General features: G+C 41.1%; 1 protein-coding gene across 1 annotated transcript in view; it reads left to right on the top strand.

The window, feature by feature from the left end:
- The window catches only part of LOC109476567, a 99,239-nt gene that overhangs the window by 3,461 nt on the left and 78,824 nt on the right, over nucleotides 1-16,954 (top strand). The window contains exons 5-23 of the mRNA XM_019777552.1: nucleotides 397-587; nucleotides 4,687-4,802; nucleotides 5,321-5,465; nucleotides 5,982-6,097; nucleotides 6,282-6,384; nucleotides 6,640-6,763; nucleotides 8,781-8,949; nucleotides 9,154-9,205; nucleotides 9,581-9,718; nucleotides 10,485-10,696; nucleotides 11,087-11,217; nucleotides 11,764-11,942; nucleotides 12,416-12,561; nucleotides 13,494-13,670; nucleotides 14,365-14,523; nucleotides 14,781-14,923; nucleotides 15,691-15,758; nucleotides 16,383-16,534; nucleotides 16,703-16,869. Coding sequence (XP_019633111.1) covers nucleotides 397-587; nucleotides 4,687-4,802; nucleotides 5,321-5,465; nucleotides 5,982-6,097; nucleotides 6,282-6,384; nucleotides 6,640-6,763; nucleotides 8,781-8,949; nucleotides 9,154-9,205; nucleotides 9,581-9,718; nucleotides 10,485-10,696; nucleotides 11,087-11,217; nucleotides 11,764-11,942; nucleotides 12,416-12,561; nucleotides 13,494-13,670; nucleotides 14,365-14,523; nucleotides 14,781-14,923; nucleotides 15,691-15,758; nucleotides 16,383-16,534; nucleotides 16,703-16,869 — 2,688 coding nt within the window. The remainder of the gene's footprint in view (nucleotides 1-396; nucleotides 588-4,686; nucleotides 4,803-5,320; nucleotides 5,466-5,981; nucleotides 6,098-6,281; nucleotides 6,385-6,639; nucleotides 6,764-8,780; nucleotides 8,950-9,153; nucleotides 9,206-9,580; nucleotides 9,719-10,484; nucleotides 10,697-11,086; nucleotides 11,218-11,763; nucleotides 11,943-12,415; nucleotides 12,562-13,493; nucleotides 13,671-14,364; nucleotides 14,524-14,780; nucleotides 14,924-15,690; nucleotides 15,759-16,382; nucleotides 16,535-16,702; nucleotides 16,870-16,954) is intronic.

The raw sequence follows: 16,954 nt of genomic DNA on the forward strand, positions 1-16,954 counted from the left end.
TATATACGAGAAGCTCTAACTGAAATTCGTTAGCTGTAAATAAATTCCTAATTATTTAGTAAAGATATGGAACATCTTTTTCATACCGTTTTTTGTCTTTGTGTATTCTTGTTGATGCCATGAAAATGGGTCTTTGCAATTCTGTGTAAAATTTCTAAAGAAATGTAATAGAATTATTCAAAGGAACTCTATCAAAAAGAAGAATGGAATTGAATAATAAGATGATACAATTTGTGACATGCGACTATTTTCCATAGCTATGTGTTTGTCCAGTTTCTGAACAGACAGGAAACTTAATTCTCTTTGGAGTTTGTTAAGATGATCTAGAGAATTAGACATCAGAAAGAGGAAGAATGGAAAGATACGACGGTACATGTACTTGTGTCTCTATTCCAGGTTCTCGTTTGAGATCTCTGGCCGTGGTGAGATATCCCGGGTGTGGTACCCGCCTGGTGAGGTGGTAGAGGTCGTCAACATCAAGAAGGGAATAGTCAGCTTCTTAGCTGCCAAACTGCACCATAACCACGAGGTGGGCAGACCGAACGAAGACAAGTGGAACTACATCACCAATGAAACTGGTCACGAAGGTGAGCAACATCTGCATATTTTACTATAAAAGGCTGGAAACTTTTTGTAGAACACTACCATAGATATCTACAATGTAACTCTAGCCTCTACCAGGGTTCAAAGGTGGCTGTAAACAGTAGAAATAGGCCAAATATTGGAATAACTTGCAAGGGTAGAGAACAGTTTGCCGCTTTGAAAAAAAAACTGTACTCCTTTAAGCGACGGTCACAACCCGCCGTACGTGCTTCTGCGTGCTGTCTACGTGCAAAAACGTGGGCAAACGTAGGGTATCCGTGCGTGGTGAGTACCACCTCCGTACGGAATCCTATGGATTTGGGAGCACGCAGACACGCCGTAGAACTTTAAGTGGATGTAAAACTTTTTCTACGTGCGGTCTGCGGATTCATCGCCCGTGCGTGCGAGTACGAGCGACGTGCGTGCCCCGTACGTGCCGTGCGGAAGAAGCACGTGTGAGTACGGCCTCCTTACGGTAAAGTTGCAATCGCACAGAGATCGTACGTTGTAAGAAACTTTCTTGGTTTTATATTAAGGCCACAGCAAGTAATATTTATGGATGACATCAGCGCGCGCATTGATTTTCGCCTGATTTTGAAAAAAAAAACACAAGAAATTTAGTTGCCTTCTGACAGTGGCCACCATGCCGAAAATGGGCAAAGATGTCTTTTGCCATGCCGGAAGGTGGATGGCAGATAACTATAAAGAGAGGAGACAAAAAAGGGCTCTGATTTAATGTTTTGTTTCTTACTTTGATGCATTGATATGTGATGCTGGCTGTGTATATGTGATGTTCTCACTGAATCAAAACCATTTGTACAATGATTGAGTCAAAATTTTAAAATGTACTACTAGGAATCTTGTTTTTTTCGATCCGCCTTGTTTTTTTCACCCTTTCGCATTAGATTTGGAATTGGATGTCATCCAACAAAATTTACTTGCTGTGGTCTAAGAGAGAACTAGTGCCAAGACCCCCATTCCACTAGACCACAATCACTGAGCGACAAAAATTGGACATGCGTCACCCTTGATCTGGGCGATGTTGGCGGTCAAATTTGACTTAAGTTTAACTCAAATTCGATTCAATTCGTCAGTCTGCTCCCGACCCTCGGCCAAGTTTGGTCGGCTGGTGTTCGGGGGAAGGTTCTGAATGTGTGACAAGGGCTTGGCTCTACACAATTGACTGGTGTAATGTTACACTATGTGGTAACCGGCCACCATAGAAAGTCGTAGCATGAAGGCTCAGTCTGGGTTCCGATTGTATTTGCTCGTACTGGTTTAAAGAGCGCCCATGCCGTGAACTGAACCGCTCTTACATGGTTCAACATGCCTCTTACTTTTCTATCTAGGTCACAGATGTAAACTTCTTTCTCTGAACAATTGGCACTGTATCTTTTTATATAAAGTTGCTGAGTACACTTTGTAAGTCTCAGTACATGTAAGCCTATATGTGCATCACAATATGTGGAAAAAAACATGGTCAATGGCAGTGGCAGGCTAGACCGATCCGGACTATTCATCACAATTAGCAGTTTAACCAAATGCTAGCAAGGTAATTAGCAGCTTAACCAATGATAGTGTGCATGTTCGTTCGTCAAATATTTGCATATTGTACGTTAAGTTTGGATACCTACGTTTTGACAGAGATAGGTGGGGCTATGACATCTCGTTATATAGAGGCTAATTAGGCCTTGTTTACAATAATTGAGGTGTTCTTTGCTTGTGAAATGCTTCAAGAATGAGTCTCAAAGTCTAGTAGATCGATGGAAAGAAGGCTTGCATTTACATTGTACTATGTTGTTGTTGTTGGCTTCTTCTTCGTGTCCGAAGATGCTTAGGAAGTCAGTCCCCTGCAGGCCTTCATGTGGCTGCGCAGTCCAATTCTCGACCTGCAGGTCCTACGGCAGCACGGGCATGTGAACGTCACTGCTGCTGTCGGCTGAGTGACTGCAGCCTTTCGTCGCCTTCTCTTTGCATCTGCTAGTACATTGTACTATGTAGTACATGTATAACAGTTCGATAGCACAGGCCTAGCTGACACCATGCTTGGGACACGTGAAACACAACCCCACGCCTGGCGACACGTGAGATTACTGCTGCCAAAGTAAACAAGTCAATTCATTCGGCCTGTCGCCTGCAAACGCACGAAAATATATCAGGTTCCCGCCAATGGTTTGTTTTTCTCATGCCCTGACACCTGTATGCGGCTGGCAATGATGTATAAGACCATCTCTGTGCCATGGTAGACCGCCCAGTACATCTAAACACTGTTAAAAGAAAACAGTTAGACGCTACGTCGCCGTTCTTGCTTTTTAAAGTTTACATTGTTATGTCTGTCGAATGATCCTCTAGCCAGTATCCCACAACAGTCCCTTCCCATTGCATTTCTAGCAGTGACATCAGTTTGTCATGAGTAGCATTGTAAAATACTTTTTTTCTCACTTGGTACTGGATAGAGAGAACAGTTATCTCCTTTCTGTGTACGGATTTTTTTTTAATCTATGTCAGCTCTCACTCAGCATTAGCAGCAAGACTGCCTGAGTTAGTAGACAGAACGCTGTCACAGTTTTGCGCTGAGGAAAGAATTAACTTCACGTTTGAATCTTTGTCTGTCCCTGATCATAGCGATCTCCCTTGGAAGACTGTCCAGAGCCTAACAGTTGTTGGTACAAAAGTTCTCACATGGTTGTTGGTGTGGGAGACAGGGACCACCAGAGTGTTTTCGTGATGGGATTTTGACTGGCGTGTCACCTGCCGCACCTCTTTGTGTTTAGGGACAAGGTCATTTATCAGGGCTGGTGTGTTTGTTTATTTGTTTGTTTGCCCGTAGTTATTTCAACATAGTAGAGTGATAAGAAGTTGGCCAATCACAGACTGGCAGGAAGGTCAAATTAGAGACCAAAAGTCTGCAGGTTGGGAGGAAGTGAATGGTTACCACATCTTCTGTCGTCATTTTGAAGTCGTTTTTCGTATATGTTCCATTATAGAATCCTGGTGGGTAAAATGCACATACAGAATCAGTAAGGAATTCACAATATTGAATAAGATAAGGAATTCGCAACAACTCTAGATAATCATTTGTACTTCATCGAGGTTCTGAAATTCTCGATTGATTCTCGATTCTCGTTTGGTCCTTTTTTGGTTTTAAACTTGGGTGGTAAAAGTTGAATGTTTTTGTCCTCATTGTTTTCTATATTTTAGTACAATGGCAAATTGGGTAGAGTGCTCGCACTGTATCCGGTAGGTCGTTAGTTCCATCCCATTTTTGTAATGACGCAGCTGAAAAATCTGACGGGTCTTAAGGGGGTCATTCAACAAAGCCCGTGGCTACCTTCACCTCTTTGTGACCTATATAATGGGCCTATTGACATCGGGGTGGGCGTTGGTGCATATCGATAACATCGGGTCAACCTTTCTGTCAATGCCGGGCAATAGAATCTGTTTAGATAACACTGTCTATTGAGTAGGATGACAGTGATTAAGGGGGATTACGACAATGTAGTTTGGGTCCGGCGACATCGCCGGTCTTAATGCGGTAAAGCTGGAGCTTTTGTTGATGGTCATGTAAACATGGATGTATTAAAGCCTGGGAATTAAAACCTGGAGATCACCACATGCACGCATACACACACACACACACACACATACACACACACACACACACACACACACACACACACACACACACACACACACACACACACACACACACACACACACACACACACACACATACACACACACACACACACACACATACACACACACACATACACACACACACACACACACATACACATACGCGCGCGCACACACACACACATTTTTCTTGTGCACTTTGATCATCCTGTATTAAACAAACCCACTTCAATTATATTTTTAACATAACAAAAAGACACAAAGAAACGAAAAGAGATCGAACTACTGTAAGAGAGTAGTTTTAGAGCTAAATGTAGTTAAATTAGCATCAGTAGTCAATTGGTGCTACAAACCTTTTCATCTGTGTACCTGTACTTAGCCCGATCAGGCATGAATATAAAATAAAGCTTATCTGTTATCAATGCATAAATCATCATTGAATGCTTTGCAATATTTGTCCTACAGGTGAACATGAAGCGGTGTACAGTGCAGAACCGCACGAGGATGGACTCAAGTTCACCAAAATCCGCGAGGGACACCCCAGCATCGGCCTTGATTCCGAGGATACGAGAATGCACAAGGTAGGTTCTAGCCAGTCACATTTATCGTACGATCATCGTACGATCGCAAACCGATGCATTCTTGGGACAGTCTTGTAGATGTTCTGCAAACGTGAGTTGTCTTAATTGATCCTTGTCGGCTGTTGGTTCTGTCACAAATTCTATGCAATAAAACCACACTTGTGACCTCGTCAAAACAGTGACTTTTTATATATTCCAACATGTAATCACAAGACGTGGTGACGGCACACACAAGTTTTTTTCAACTTATACTAATGCCGCCACCAAGACAGGGAACAAGTAACAATACTCATTTTCACCTGAGCGAAGTGAGGAAAGTCGTGTCAAGTGCCTTTCCCAAGGGCACAAGATCGGTGGCATGTCAGGACTCGAACCCGGGTTCTGTTGGTTCCGAGTCACTCTGCCACTACGCCACACGACCAAACATTGACGTTACATCGGATGGCCTGTCATACATAAAAATCGCTACCCTTAAATCCCTTGATTGGCTACAATTCTAATTTAATTATCTCTGACAGGAAATCTACATCAAGCATGACGGGGACGTTCCTCACCGTGTGCGGATCAAGGAAAAGGTGACGTCACCGCGGAAGGCCAAGCCGGGGTTTGATGTTCACGAGGGCACCAGGGGAGGACAGTTCGTCAACGAACCGGATAACGTCGGTAAGTTTGGCCATGTTGTGTGTGTATGGGAAGACACAAAATGATATCACTAATTTATTAGCTAAGATTAGGTCGTTTTTTTTTCAGAAAAAAACAAGAACACAAAGAATTTTACTTATCCCAATTGTCCGCCGTTTTTTAAGGATTGAAGCCACCTCATCTCACATGACGTCACTTTATGCAGATTCCCTACTCATATCTCGGTGGATAGTGGCTCAGCTAGTCTGTAGAGTCCTCCGTCTGTATGTCTGTATTTGAGGATAACGATGTCAGTACGTAGTGCTGACTGGATTGTTGCAAAAACAAGCTTTATGATGTATTCTATACACATTGTAAATTTAATTGTAACTATATATGGTGCATAGGGCGGTGCGCGTATTTGTATGTTTGTATGTGTGACTGTTACAGTGTGTGTGTGTGTGTGTGTGTGTGTGTGTGTGTGTGTGTGTGTGTGTGTGTGTCAGGATTTCAAAGGATTTGAAGCACTATTTTCAAACACGCACAACACACTTTCAGACCTCCCAGAGATGTCTACTAACGCAGAGTCCGAGTTCACACTGATCGGACTGAGGCACACCAAACCGGCCACTCCTCCACCCGATCTGCGAGAAGACACGCTGCACGTCACACATGTACGTGTTTGTTTGTTTGTTTGTTTGTTTGTTATTGTTTTTGCACTTACAAATAAAACAAAACATAACAACTGAGCAATAAATAGACGTGCATGGGAGGGCAGGAAGCCTGGTGGCTTATCTTATAGGCTCTCCCCCATACTACATCATGGCTCCTAATAACTGAACTGTTACGTTATTTCAGCATCGTACAAAGACTGCTCACGGGCCACAGTTGAACCTGACGTACGCACAAGAACTCATCAAAAAGGACCTGGTGTGTCTGAGGAAACTTGCCAGCAAGAATGGTGAGTGATTTAAAGTTTTTAATAAAAAAGAATCCATAATATATATACAACATACGTTTACAGAGTTGAGCATGTTTCAATGTTTCCTCACTGAAATGCCTGCAAAACTGGTGTGTTACGCCAAAAGGCAGCTATACACTGGCTATGCAGATACAGATAAACAGCATATTGATTGATCTGATACACCGATCTTGCACTGAATCAAGACTAATATTAGGGAAGCAACTAATTTTGTTTATTGAATTTGTTGCATAGCTCACACCAAGAAGGGCATAACTGCTTGCTATACCAGTCTGAAGGACACCCTTGGGAAACTCAGTAACGAAGACCTGCTCTCTGTGGTTGACTCCTACTTCAACCAACCCCTGGCCAACTTGGCGTAAGTAGTAACTTCAGTTGCTCGAGTAACTGTTACTACAGTAACTATTTTATTACCCGGATTTTTCGTCGACGTAGTATTTTCGTAGCTACATGTCAAATAGTACTGAAAGAGACTCTCTGAATTTTTTGTGCTCATTTGACCAATGTATCTTTACCCTGCGGTCATGTTCGTTGTAGGTTGTTGTAGGATTTTGATGTTGTAACATTTTTAGCATGTTATGACAGAACTAACCACCGTAACAAGAAAGCTGGGTTTTGCTAACACGACTATCACAAGAACACCTTCAGATGACGATCGTACAATATTCGTTCAACTTATGTCAACTTATGTGTCCGGGCCCTTATGTAAGCCTCCTTTGTCTTCTTGCAAACATGCGCATCCGTCTTTACAAAACTTACAAAGAAGGACTAAAGAACACATATCTGACCAAAAAAATGTCCACACAAAGGCATTTACTACGAAGGCAAAAGCTAATGCTATGTACACACCATGCTTCTATGTTGTTTCTTTAACACAATTCTTAAACAGAAGAGATCGCGTTTGCTTATTTTCTATGTCACCTTTGTCACTAGCGGCGGTGCTAGCAAAGGCGACCCCTTTCCAAGGGGCTACGTAAACAGTGTAATTATACCGCCCTGTACAATAGTGTATTCATAACCTGTCGACATTGTGGCCTAACCTATCAATAGCAAAGACAACTTGATATAGAACACACAGATGGCTGAAAAGGACCAGAGGGATATGATACACCTGTCAACACATTCATTACAACCTAGAATGTTCCACTTTACACGTTGGGTTCAGCTGAAGTTCAGAAGCGGTGACTGGTAGTACTAGTGTAAGGTAGTGCGTGTGCATGTGCCTGGATTCAAGTTTCAACTTTTATTAATAAAATCAGCCTTGCAGCCAGTTCACAAGTCAACCAAGCTGAATAACACTGATTTTTTGCAATTTTGTACATAGTAAATACAAATACACATTAACATGACAATACATATACAGACACACAAACGAACATGTTACAAAGCCACACATGCATGGGCACTGAAGTAAAGTCCAGAGAGTCTTGAAATTCATTACTACAATGACTCGTTGTACAGGCATATTGCCTTTTGTAAGAAAGGGTTTTTCAGTCTTTTTGTGTGGATGTAGGTCACCTCACACTTTGGTATCATATATCTCTTTGTTTGTTTGTTTATTTATTTATCAAGCTTCACCATAACAATAGAGGGTATGTTAGGACAGTTGTTACCATGTTTTCAAAGCCTGTCAACAAGAACATATTAATATAAAAATATTATAATCACTAATCAAGGAAACGCACACAAGGAAAAGTGGCCTGTAGGTCGATTTTATCTCATGAAACAATCAAGGTTCAAACATAAAAACAAGCAAACAGTCATGAAAAATACAAAAACGTGCTGCTAGAACATTTACAAATCTATATCAGTAGAGGTTATCAGTGTACAGGTTTGAGATATAAAATCTGACGAGAGATGAGACAAGATAGGATACATGCTCAGCATGACTGTCCCAATAATGAATAAAGGTAGCCTCTTAGCCTTTTTGAGGCTGTAAAGGCAAAGAGTTGTTAACCCATTCATAAATAAATAAATCCATTCATTTGGAAAGTGGGGCCCATTCCTCTCTTTCCACCACCTTTTACCTCTCAACCAAATTCAGGTGCCCATTTTACACCTGGATAAAGTGAGGAAAGTCATGTAACCTGTATGTCTTATTGTTTAAAGTTAAAACTTTTGGTCCAACACAAAAAATTCTCTCACCTAGAGCTTTCGACCAGTCACTCTGGTCTTCGACCTCAGTAGACTGACCCAGTGAAGCTTGTCACGTGGCTTCTCTGAAGTGTGATGTCAACACTGGATCAAAGGTATCTGGTAGACGATGTCGGCCCCCGTCGCGGTTCAATGTAGGGTGATGGGCCCTGATGTATATGTTTTCATTGGTTTCCTTCACCCCTCTCAAGAAATAGTATGTCTTATTCTCGTTATTGCAGTACGAAGCGCCTAGACCGGGCCCATCTGATGGACGCAGTGGCAGATCTACACACAGACTTTACAGAAGACTTAATCATGGACTACGTCTTCCTGTCGGAAGAACCAGACAGGAGGATCATAGAACGTGTCCTGGTCCACTACGTGGGCATAGACGGCCTGCCACCACAGGTGAGCCTTGTTTTGTTTGTTTATGTAATTTTTATTGTCTGTTTGCACTTAAAACAAGTCAGTTTGTAGTTAATTATGTAGAAGGAATGTGCAGGAGAACCCAGAAACCCACTAACTGGTTTATCGAGGGGTTTATGATATTGAATTTCGTAGGGATAAATTATTAAGAAAACTAACGCCAAACTCAAAACTTGTTTATTTCAGAGGCTTGTGGACTTCTTGGAGAGTGTGTCCTTCTATCCAGAGGACTATGACGGTATGTGTTTTATTTTCTCTATGAGAGTGACAATCCTGTCCCATACTATCAGACTTATTATGCCCGTCCATCAGAATTAGCAGTTCAACCAATGAGAGCATGTCAATTAACGTTTTGACCAATGAGAGAGTGGCTGCATGCTATGTAATGTATTTTCACATTTTTATTTTGCATTTCTACGTTTTGGGCGCGGATGTAGGATCAGTCTACGTGTATTTATAGATTCAATGCTCCTTTGAATCAGTCATTCTTAGTCTTCATTTTCTACAAGTGACATAGAACTTTATTGACACAACAAAAAGTACAGCGACTTTCGTAAGGTCTAAGTGACATATGTTATATAAAATGCTGATTTTGTTTCCCACCCCTCTGCAGAAGTGTACTTGACCAAATCTGTTCGACAGCGATGCATGCTAGTTCTGGGCGCCGTTGCGGAGAATCTCGCCAAACATGGACGCAAGGGGGTCGCGGGAAGGATCGTGACACGCCTCGAGGACAACCTCGGCCTTCACGGTTAGTGACCTTGCTTAATAACACATTTTATTTTATCTGTCCACTTCTACCGTCTGGGGTGTCGTGGGGAGGGGCAGTTGGTGGCGGACGGCTAGTCTGGAGGCTGTTGTTACAGGCATGCCATACATGGTCACGGTGTCCTTCACACTCTCTATCCATGTTCCTAGGACTTCCCCTGGCCTTGGGTCCAGATTTCTGCTGTTGTATGCTCTGTGTGGTACTTTTCGTGGTGACATCCTTACAAGGATTTCTTGTTGGTTAATAAACTGTCAGACAGGTCTCACTCCTACCATCTATCTACAAAAATTATGGATGTATAGACACACGTTTACTTCCGGGGACGGAAGTATGGTTTTAGGGTGATGGAGCTTTGGATTTGTGTGACTGTACGGATAGAATCGGTTGACAGCAGGTGCGTGGAGGATAGATTGACAAGCAGAGAGACAGGAGCTTAATAGGTTATGCACAGAAAATGAGCTTTGGATTTGTGTGTCTGTTTACACGGATAGAGTCGGTTGATAGCACGTGGGTGGAGGGAAGATTGACAAGCAGAGCAACAAGTTACACTCAAAAGGTTACACACAGGAAATAATGGAGGATGAACTCGAAGGACAGTTTAAGGGACGTACATGGGAAAGATTGACAGGCAGAATTAGAGGAGGTCATAAGGTCAGACACAGAAAATCACATGTGCAAACCTTTGATACGCAATAATTGATACATCTTCGTACATTTTCAAAAATTGAACCTTCAATTATTTCAACAGACCCTTGGAAGGAGAGACAGAAGCGTTCCACCCTCACACCTCTGGAGCTGGAGGAGTTGGACCACAGCCGAGTCACCCTGATGGAGGCGCTCGGTAACGCCGCCCAGCGGAGTTCCTACGAACACCTGCTGTCCTACGTCAACCAATCATCGGCGCCGTCCTTACTCCGGAGGGCGGGGCTTCACGCCCTCAGGAACTACCATCATAAAGAGGTCGGGTTAACCTAACAGTAGCGTGCGTAGAATTGCACAACAATTCCAATGGATGCAGTGCATGGCAAACTCTTCAGTACTACATATCTAGCTAACATCTACTCTCACGTCTACAGCAATGCTTACAAGTTCTTATGTATCGAAAATAACATTATACTATTTCAAAAAGGTGATATAGTAATGGAACAATTGGCCTTACGTTTTTCTACATGATAATGTACATGATAATGTACATGTATACTTCTAATTATATTGTCCTATGTACAGGGAAGTTTTGTCGGAACATGACATGAGTAGAGTGAAAGTATCTGAGATTGTTTTAGGTAGTATAATTATATTTGCCTTTGGTGATCGCATTCATAAGTGTTTCTCTTCATCTTTGGTATCCAGGCGGCAGAACGTCTGCTACTGTCTGCTCTGACGGACAAAGACGCCCATGTACGGTACGAGGCCAACCTGTACTACCAGGCACATCCGCACGGGCAGCAAATCCAAAACTGGACGGGACCCATTGGACCTGGGTAAAACTTTCAATATACCTTTACTTTCAAAATTATCGGTACTGAATTTTCAGGTTACTAAATTCCAGGTCACAAATGACGTAAATTTACTTGTGGTAGGTTTTTTTCTTCTACCATGATAGTACGTGGGTAGGTGCCATAGTTTAAACGATGTCATATACAGTTATCGTTCAATGTGGTTAAATGAACGTACCTATGTCAATCACAGGTAGTTGTTTATGAAGTACACTCAATTCGTAGAATGCATCATTACTCAATACATACGATGATGAAAATTGAAAAAAAAAATGATGATGAAACTTGAAAAACTTGAAAAAACTATGATGAAACTTACTCCCCTATTACACCATGGCTTATGTTTCATACATTCCTGGAGACCACTTCCTTGAACCAAGGTTAATACCAGATAAAACCATGTCAATCAAGGAAATTCAATCTCCACCCACTCACTTTGGAACCCAAACATACAAACCCAGCCATTAATAAGTGCCACCCAAAACAATACTTCTGTCCCGGAATTGATGATTATTTCTGTAATGTTTACAGTGTAAAGAACGTGACAAGGCCGGGGCATCAGCGGGTCAAGAGAGGCCTTAATGACCTTTTTGACCCGATCGAGTTCAACATCGAGTCCCCTGCCTGCGACTGGAAGAAAATCATCGGATCTGCAAAAATTGGGGCGTCATTTGGTCTTATAATCAGGAACGCCCTGGACATGTACGCAGGTAAGTTAGAGTAGAAAAGGGATAAAAGTGCAAGTTTGAAAAACGATGTTGGCAGTCTATGATGTTTCATTGTTGCTATTACAGTATCGACAAATCCTAGTTTTTGTTTCGTGCAAACGGTGTGAACCAACATTAGGCATAACACAGTCCTGTTTGTAAGACCAGACTGTAAAATTCAAAATATGATCCACTCACACCGGCATAGACCCCATTCCTTTTGATAAGTGTTGTGGGTTCTTTAATGTGCACATTTGTTATTAATAGGTATGGATCCTCAAATACAGGACGTTATAGAGGACGTCACTAAGTAAGTCAAGTGAGGAAATTGGTGTAAAGTGCCTTTCCCAAGGACACAGCATTGGAGTCTGTCAGGGATTTGAACCCAAAACCTTCAGAGTCAACAACGCTAGCCACAAGACTACCTTGGCACCTTAGTTGACTTAATCTGCTCTTCTCAATGCATTACACTACAGCGGCTCAGGAAGGTTATGTAGATGTCGACGTTCACGATGAGGTCTTCGCACGTGTGCATCTGGGCGTCATGAACATCAACCTGGACATCTACGTCATCCGGCTGTGTTTCAAGGGCCACGCTGAGTACAGTTTCAACCTGCTACAGGTCAGTCTTTTCCCTTTTATGCTAAATTCTGGGTTCAAAAGACGCACTCTCGCATTTTTTATTCATTCTTTATTTCAGGTAAAAAACCCATATAACATGTACAATACATCATTAAAATAATACAAAAAAACACTACAGACATACAAGTAAAACAGGAAGAAACCTAAAAGCATAACAAATGGTAGGTCTTCCGAAAGAATGAATTCCTGTAGAAGGCATCGGAATGAATTAAGCGACAGATTGTTGCGTTATTGGAGGAAAATAACCTTTTTAGAAAAGAATAACACATTCTCCTCCTCCTGGTTTCAAAAGTGTCAATATAGTTACAGACAAACATTTCACTCGCGCTGCAACGCCGAGGCAGATTCATTATGATTCTAAAACAATTATTATAAGCCACTCTGCACTTATACAAAACACCAGAGCTTACAGAGCTCCATAACTGGGCGCCATATAGCTGGGCGCAATACGTCATAAACAGGTGTCTCTTAACAGATGGAGAGCAACAGAAAAATTTGCGGTTGATACTGTTTGCACGACTATAAAGACTCTTCAGCATAGCAAGTACACAATCATCGTCACTTAATGTGGTATTTAGGTGTATACCCAAATAGACAAATGAGTTTACGTACTTCAGGTTGGTACCGTATAGACTTACAGGTGGCAATGGAAGCTGAAGTGACAAACGAGTACATGGAAAATACATACAGAAAGTCTTATTAGTATTAAACAATATGTCATTACCATGGCCAATCACTCCACATTCCTTTAAAAAAATGGAATATTACATTTTATGGAACAAGATTCAACCTAGATAGGGTTGAACGAGTAATGTCTAAAAGTTTAAAATTGAACTTGGTGCCAACAATGCTTTTAGTTAGTTGCTGTTGCTTGTAATAGTAACAGTCTTTCTACTCACCATTTTCCTACAGGAATTCGACATTAACAGTGTCTCAGATCTGACCACGAAGTTCGACAAGATCATCACCAAAATCTTCGACAACATCAACCGTGGTGTGTCCGCCCTACAGGATATCATAGCGGGCGATATCGACTTCCAGCAGTTGTTTGAAGACTTGAAGGACTCGGTCGAAGAACTCCCGTCCAAGGTACTGAGGCTAAAATTCTAATTGGAAAGGCATGTTGGAACTAGAAAGTAACATTTGTAAAGTTTATGTTTATGTTTATTAGGAATCTCCATATATATACAAAGCTTGTTTACTAGTCTTCCTGGAGTCCTTTACACTTAAAAGATGAAATAAATCAATTACAAACTTAATAGCTACAATTATATACAAAACATCAGCTTAAATAGCAGTATAACAATAACAATCTTAACAACTATTTACATGTATGCCTACTTGCTTAAAGTAAATGTATAATGTTTACCATCGCATATAAATAACTGTACGTAAAGTTAAATGTAAATTGATGTAATTGCATGTTGATGTATTGTGATGTTTCACGTACTCCACCCTCTCCTGGACGAATAGCTGTCACCCACGTGTCGGCAACTAAAATAGAGTTGTTCCACAATAAACCACAATTTACATGGCATAGCTAAAAAAATTACTGCTCGGTTCAGTAATTTTATGAATACATTTATATTATATAATATAGTGACCAGCCCCTCCAGTTATGCCCTGCTACATGATGTAACCCAACATTGCAGGGTATCTGCTACAGCACCAGTCACCATGGAGACAGACGTCTGGTTCAGGCCATTGACGTTAGGTGTTTAAAAAGAAGATGAAGAAACAAAGCAAAAATAAGCATACAAGCTGTAATCTGTTTGATTTCCAGGTTTGGAGTATTGGTGAGGTCGTTACATATGCCATGAATGTGACGGGGAAGTATCCACTGGAGGCGTGGCCTGTACACCTCCGGCCATTGGTCAAGGCCGTGTATGGGGTCATCAACAAGATCAACAAAATCAAGACTGACGTCTTAACATTCTATGACGTAAGCAAATTTCGTTTCCTCATCAGAACTTATATTTTATAACTTAAGAGTACAGATAAATCCAATTGCAATAAATTCGCTGTAATTTTGTTTCCTTCAATCATACATGTATGTAATAGTCAACATGTCGTATTCTGTATCATAGTTTGAAGCTAAATGCTTATAGAATAGGTATAAAAGGTATCAAAGATTGCACATTTATCGATCATTATGGCAATATATTACTGATTTTTCAATCTATGTTTAACATTTTTCAGCTCTTAACGCAAACAGTGACTGTTGATCTACCCTGGGCTGTCGACCAGATTTGGGATTCAATCCTAGCAATAGTGGACTCTATCGACGACGTATTCAGCAACCCTAAAGGTGCCTTGGCAGACATCTTCAAAGCTGTCTTCAGGTAACAGTCATCACTTTACCCTCCATTTAATTAGTAATCCTGACTTGTTTAACAGCGGACAAATGCAGCCGTGCAAAACTTCCCTCGAATATGATATTTAGCTTGCGGCAATATAGGTTAAACATAGCATGCGATACATGAGCTCAAAATGACAAATCGTATCAGTTGTTACTTCTGTAAAATGGTGGTATTGTTTTTGGGCATGTTTGCTTGTGTGGCTGCCCAGTTAAGTGACAACATGTGAGTGGGGGATTACCTGAGTACAGAACACAAAAGGTCAGACACGGAAAGTTTGGTCCCATGGCCAGAAGCTGCCAGTTGGAAATGCATAGAAGGCAATAGAGTAATTTACAATGAATAAAACATGAAATTCTCCAAAACTCACATTTGACAGAAGCTACCTGAACGGTCTGACCGTACGTTTCCAAAACCATATCAAGTTGCTTGAGTAACTACTTTTCGGCGTATTTTACGGAAGTATAAAATCTTTGATTTTCTGGTGTGTAATGGTTCTGTTTTGATTGAGTCCGTTTATTTGCTGTGCTTTTTTGTATATACTGTCATTAGCCTAGGTTATGGATTGTAGGGTATAAGAAATTTCTGTGATTCGTTACTTTATTGTGTTATGATGTGTGTATGATTATGTATGTATGTATTTCATAATGTGGGGCCCGACATCAGCTCAGCTGCCAGGGCTTCCACTGTATTGCATTGTATTGTTGGCAATTTAAATAAATAAATAAATAATTTGCTTTTCTCTGTATCAGGTTGCAGCAGGCTGTTGCTAAGATATTGGACAACGCGAGGCGGATGAAAAACATTGTTTACCCAGGGAGTGAGTATTGATGATGAGTATTGTTGGCTTTGATGTACAGTTATATTATAGCACTACTGTAGTAGTAGCAAAGTAGTACTTTAGTAGTAGTAGTAGTAGTAGTAGTACAACAATACTGTAGTAGTAGCAAAGTAGTACTGTAGTAGTACGGAAGTACTGTAGTAAGGGCAGTATTAATTTTAGTAGAATTACAGCAGTAACATAGTAGTATTACATCAGTGGCTGTCGTGCAACAGTACTGTATTATTAAGTAGTACTGTAACAGCAATACTGTAGTAGTAGTAGTAGTACAACAATACTGTAGTAGTACAGAAGTACAGTAGTAGTGCAGTAGTAATTTAGTAGAATTACAGCAGTAATGTATTAGTATCACATCAGTGGCTGTCGTGCAGCAATACTGTATTACTAAGTAGTAAACAGCAATACTGTAGTAGTAGTAGAGCTACAGAACGTCTTTTTTGGAGAAAACCTACAACCTATAAACCTATAATATTCAGAAATGAATATAGAATCAAAGAAGCAGTCTGAACCACTTTCGTGACGTGACATCAGCTGTGGGTCAAAGGTGACCAGAAGTCGGTACCTGCCGCCGTCCTGATCCAACACGATGTTTTCTTTACACAGATCACTTTCCCGACTGGTTCTATCCGTATGAAATGGTGACGCAGGCACGGGATAACCTGACCAACGGATACGCGGCCACAAAGACTGCCACTGCCGCGTGGCTCGTGCAGTCCAAGAAGGACCCCCTCCGAGCGTACACTGGCATCAAAGAAGTAAATCCACTACTAAATTGTTGAAAGATAATTATGATTTTTGTAATTGCATTGATGATCAACTCCTTTTTTTAAATTCGCTACTGAAATCTTTGATAGAATTGTTTTATATGCATAATATATATAATATACATATATATTGATTTCTTACTTATTTCTTTACTCCAGTCGAAACTCCGAAAGATCATGGCAGATGAGCTGGAATCTGTAGTCGACAGGCTGAAAGAGCCGCTAGAACCACTGCTAACCCTCGCGGACCGGTTCCGTCCTGTCTTCGACACTGCGATAAACATCATCAATGCTGTCAAGGAAGGATACACCCTACTGAACGAACAGTAAGTTACGTTTTGACAAATTACAACGTACAATTTGTATAGAATAAAAGAAGTCAAACCAACAAATAACATTTAAAATTTGAAG

This window comes from Branchiostoma belcheri, unplaced genomic scaffold (assembly GCF_001625305.1).
Source record: "Branchiostoma belcheri isolate BF01 breed outbred unplaced genomic scaffold, Haploidv18h27 scaffold38, whole genome shotgun sequence".
Lineage (NCBI taxonomy): Eukaryota > Metazoa > Chordata > Leptocardii > Amphioxiformes > Branchiostomatidae > Branchiostoma > Branchiostoma belcheri.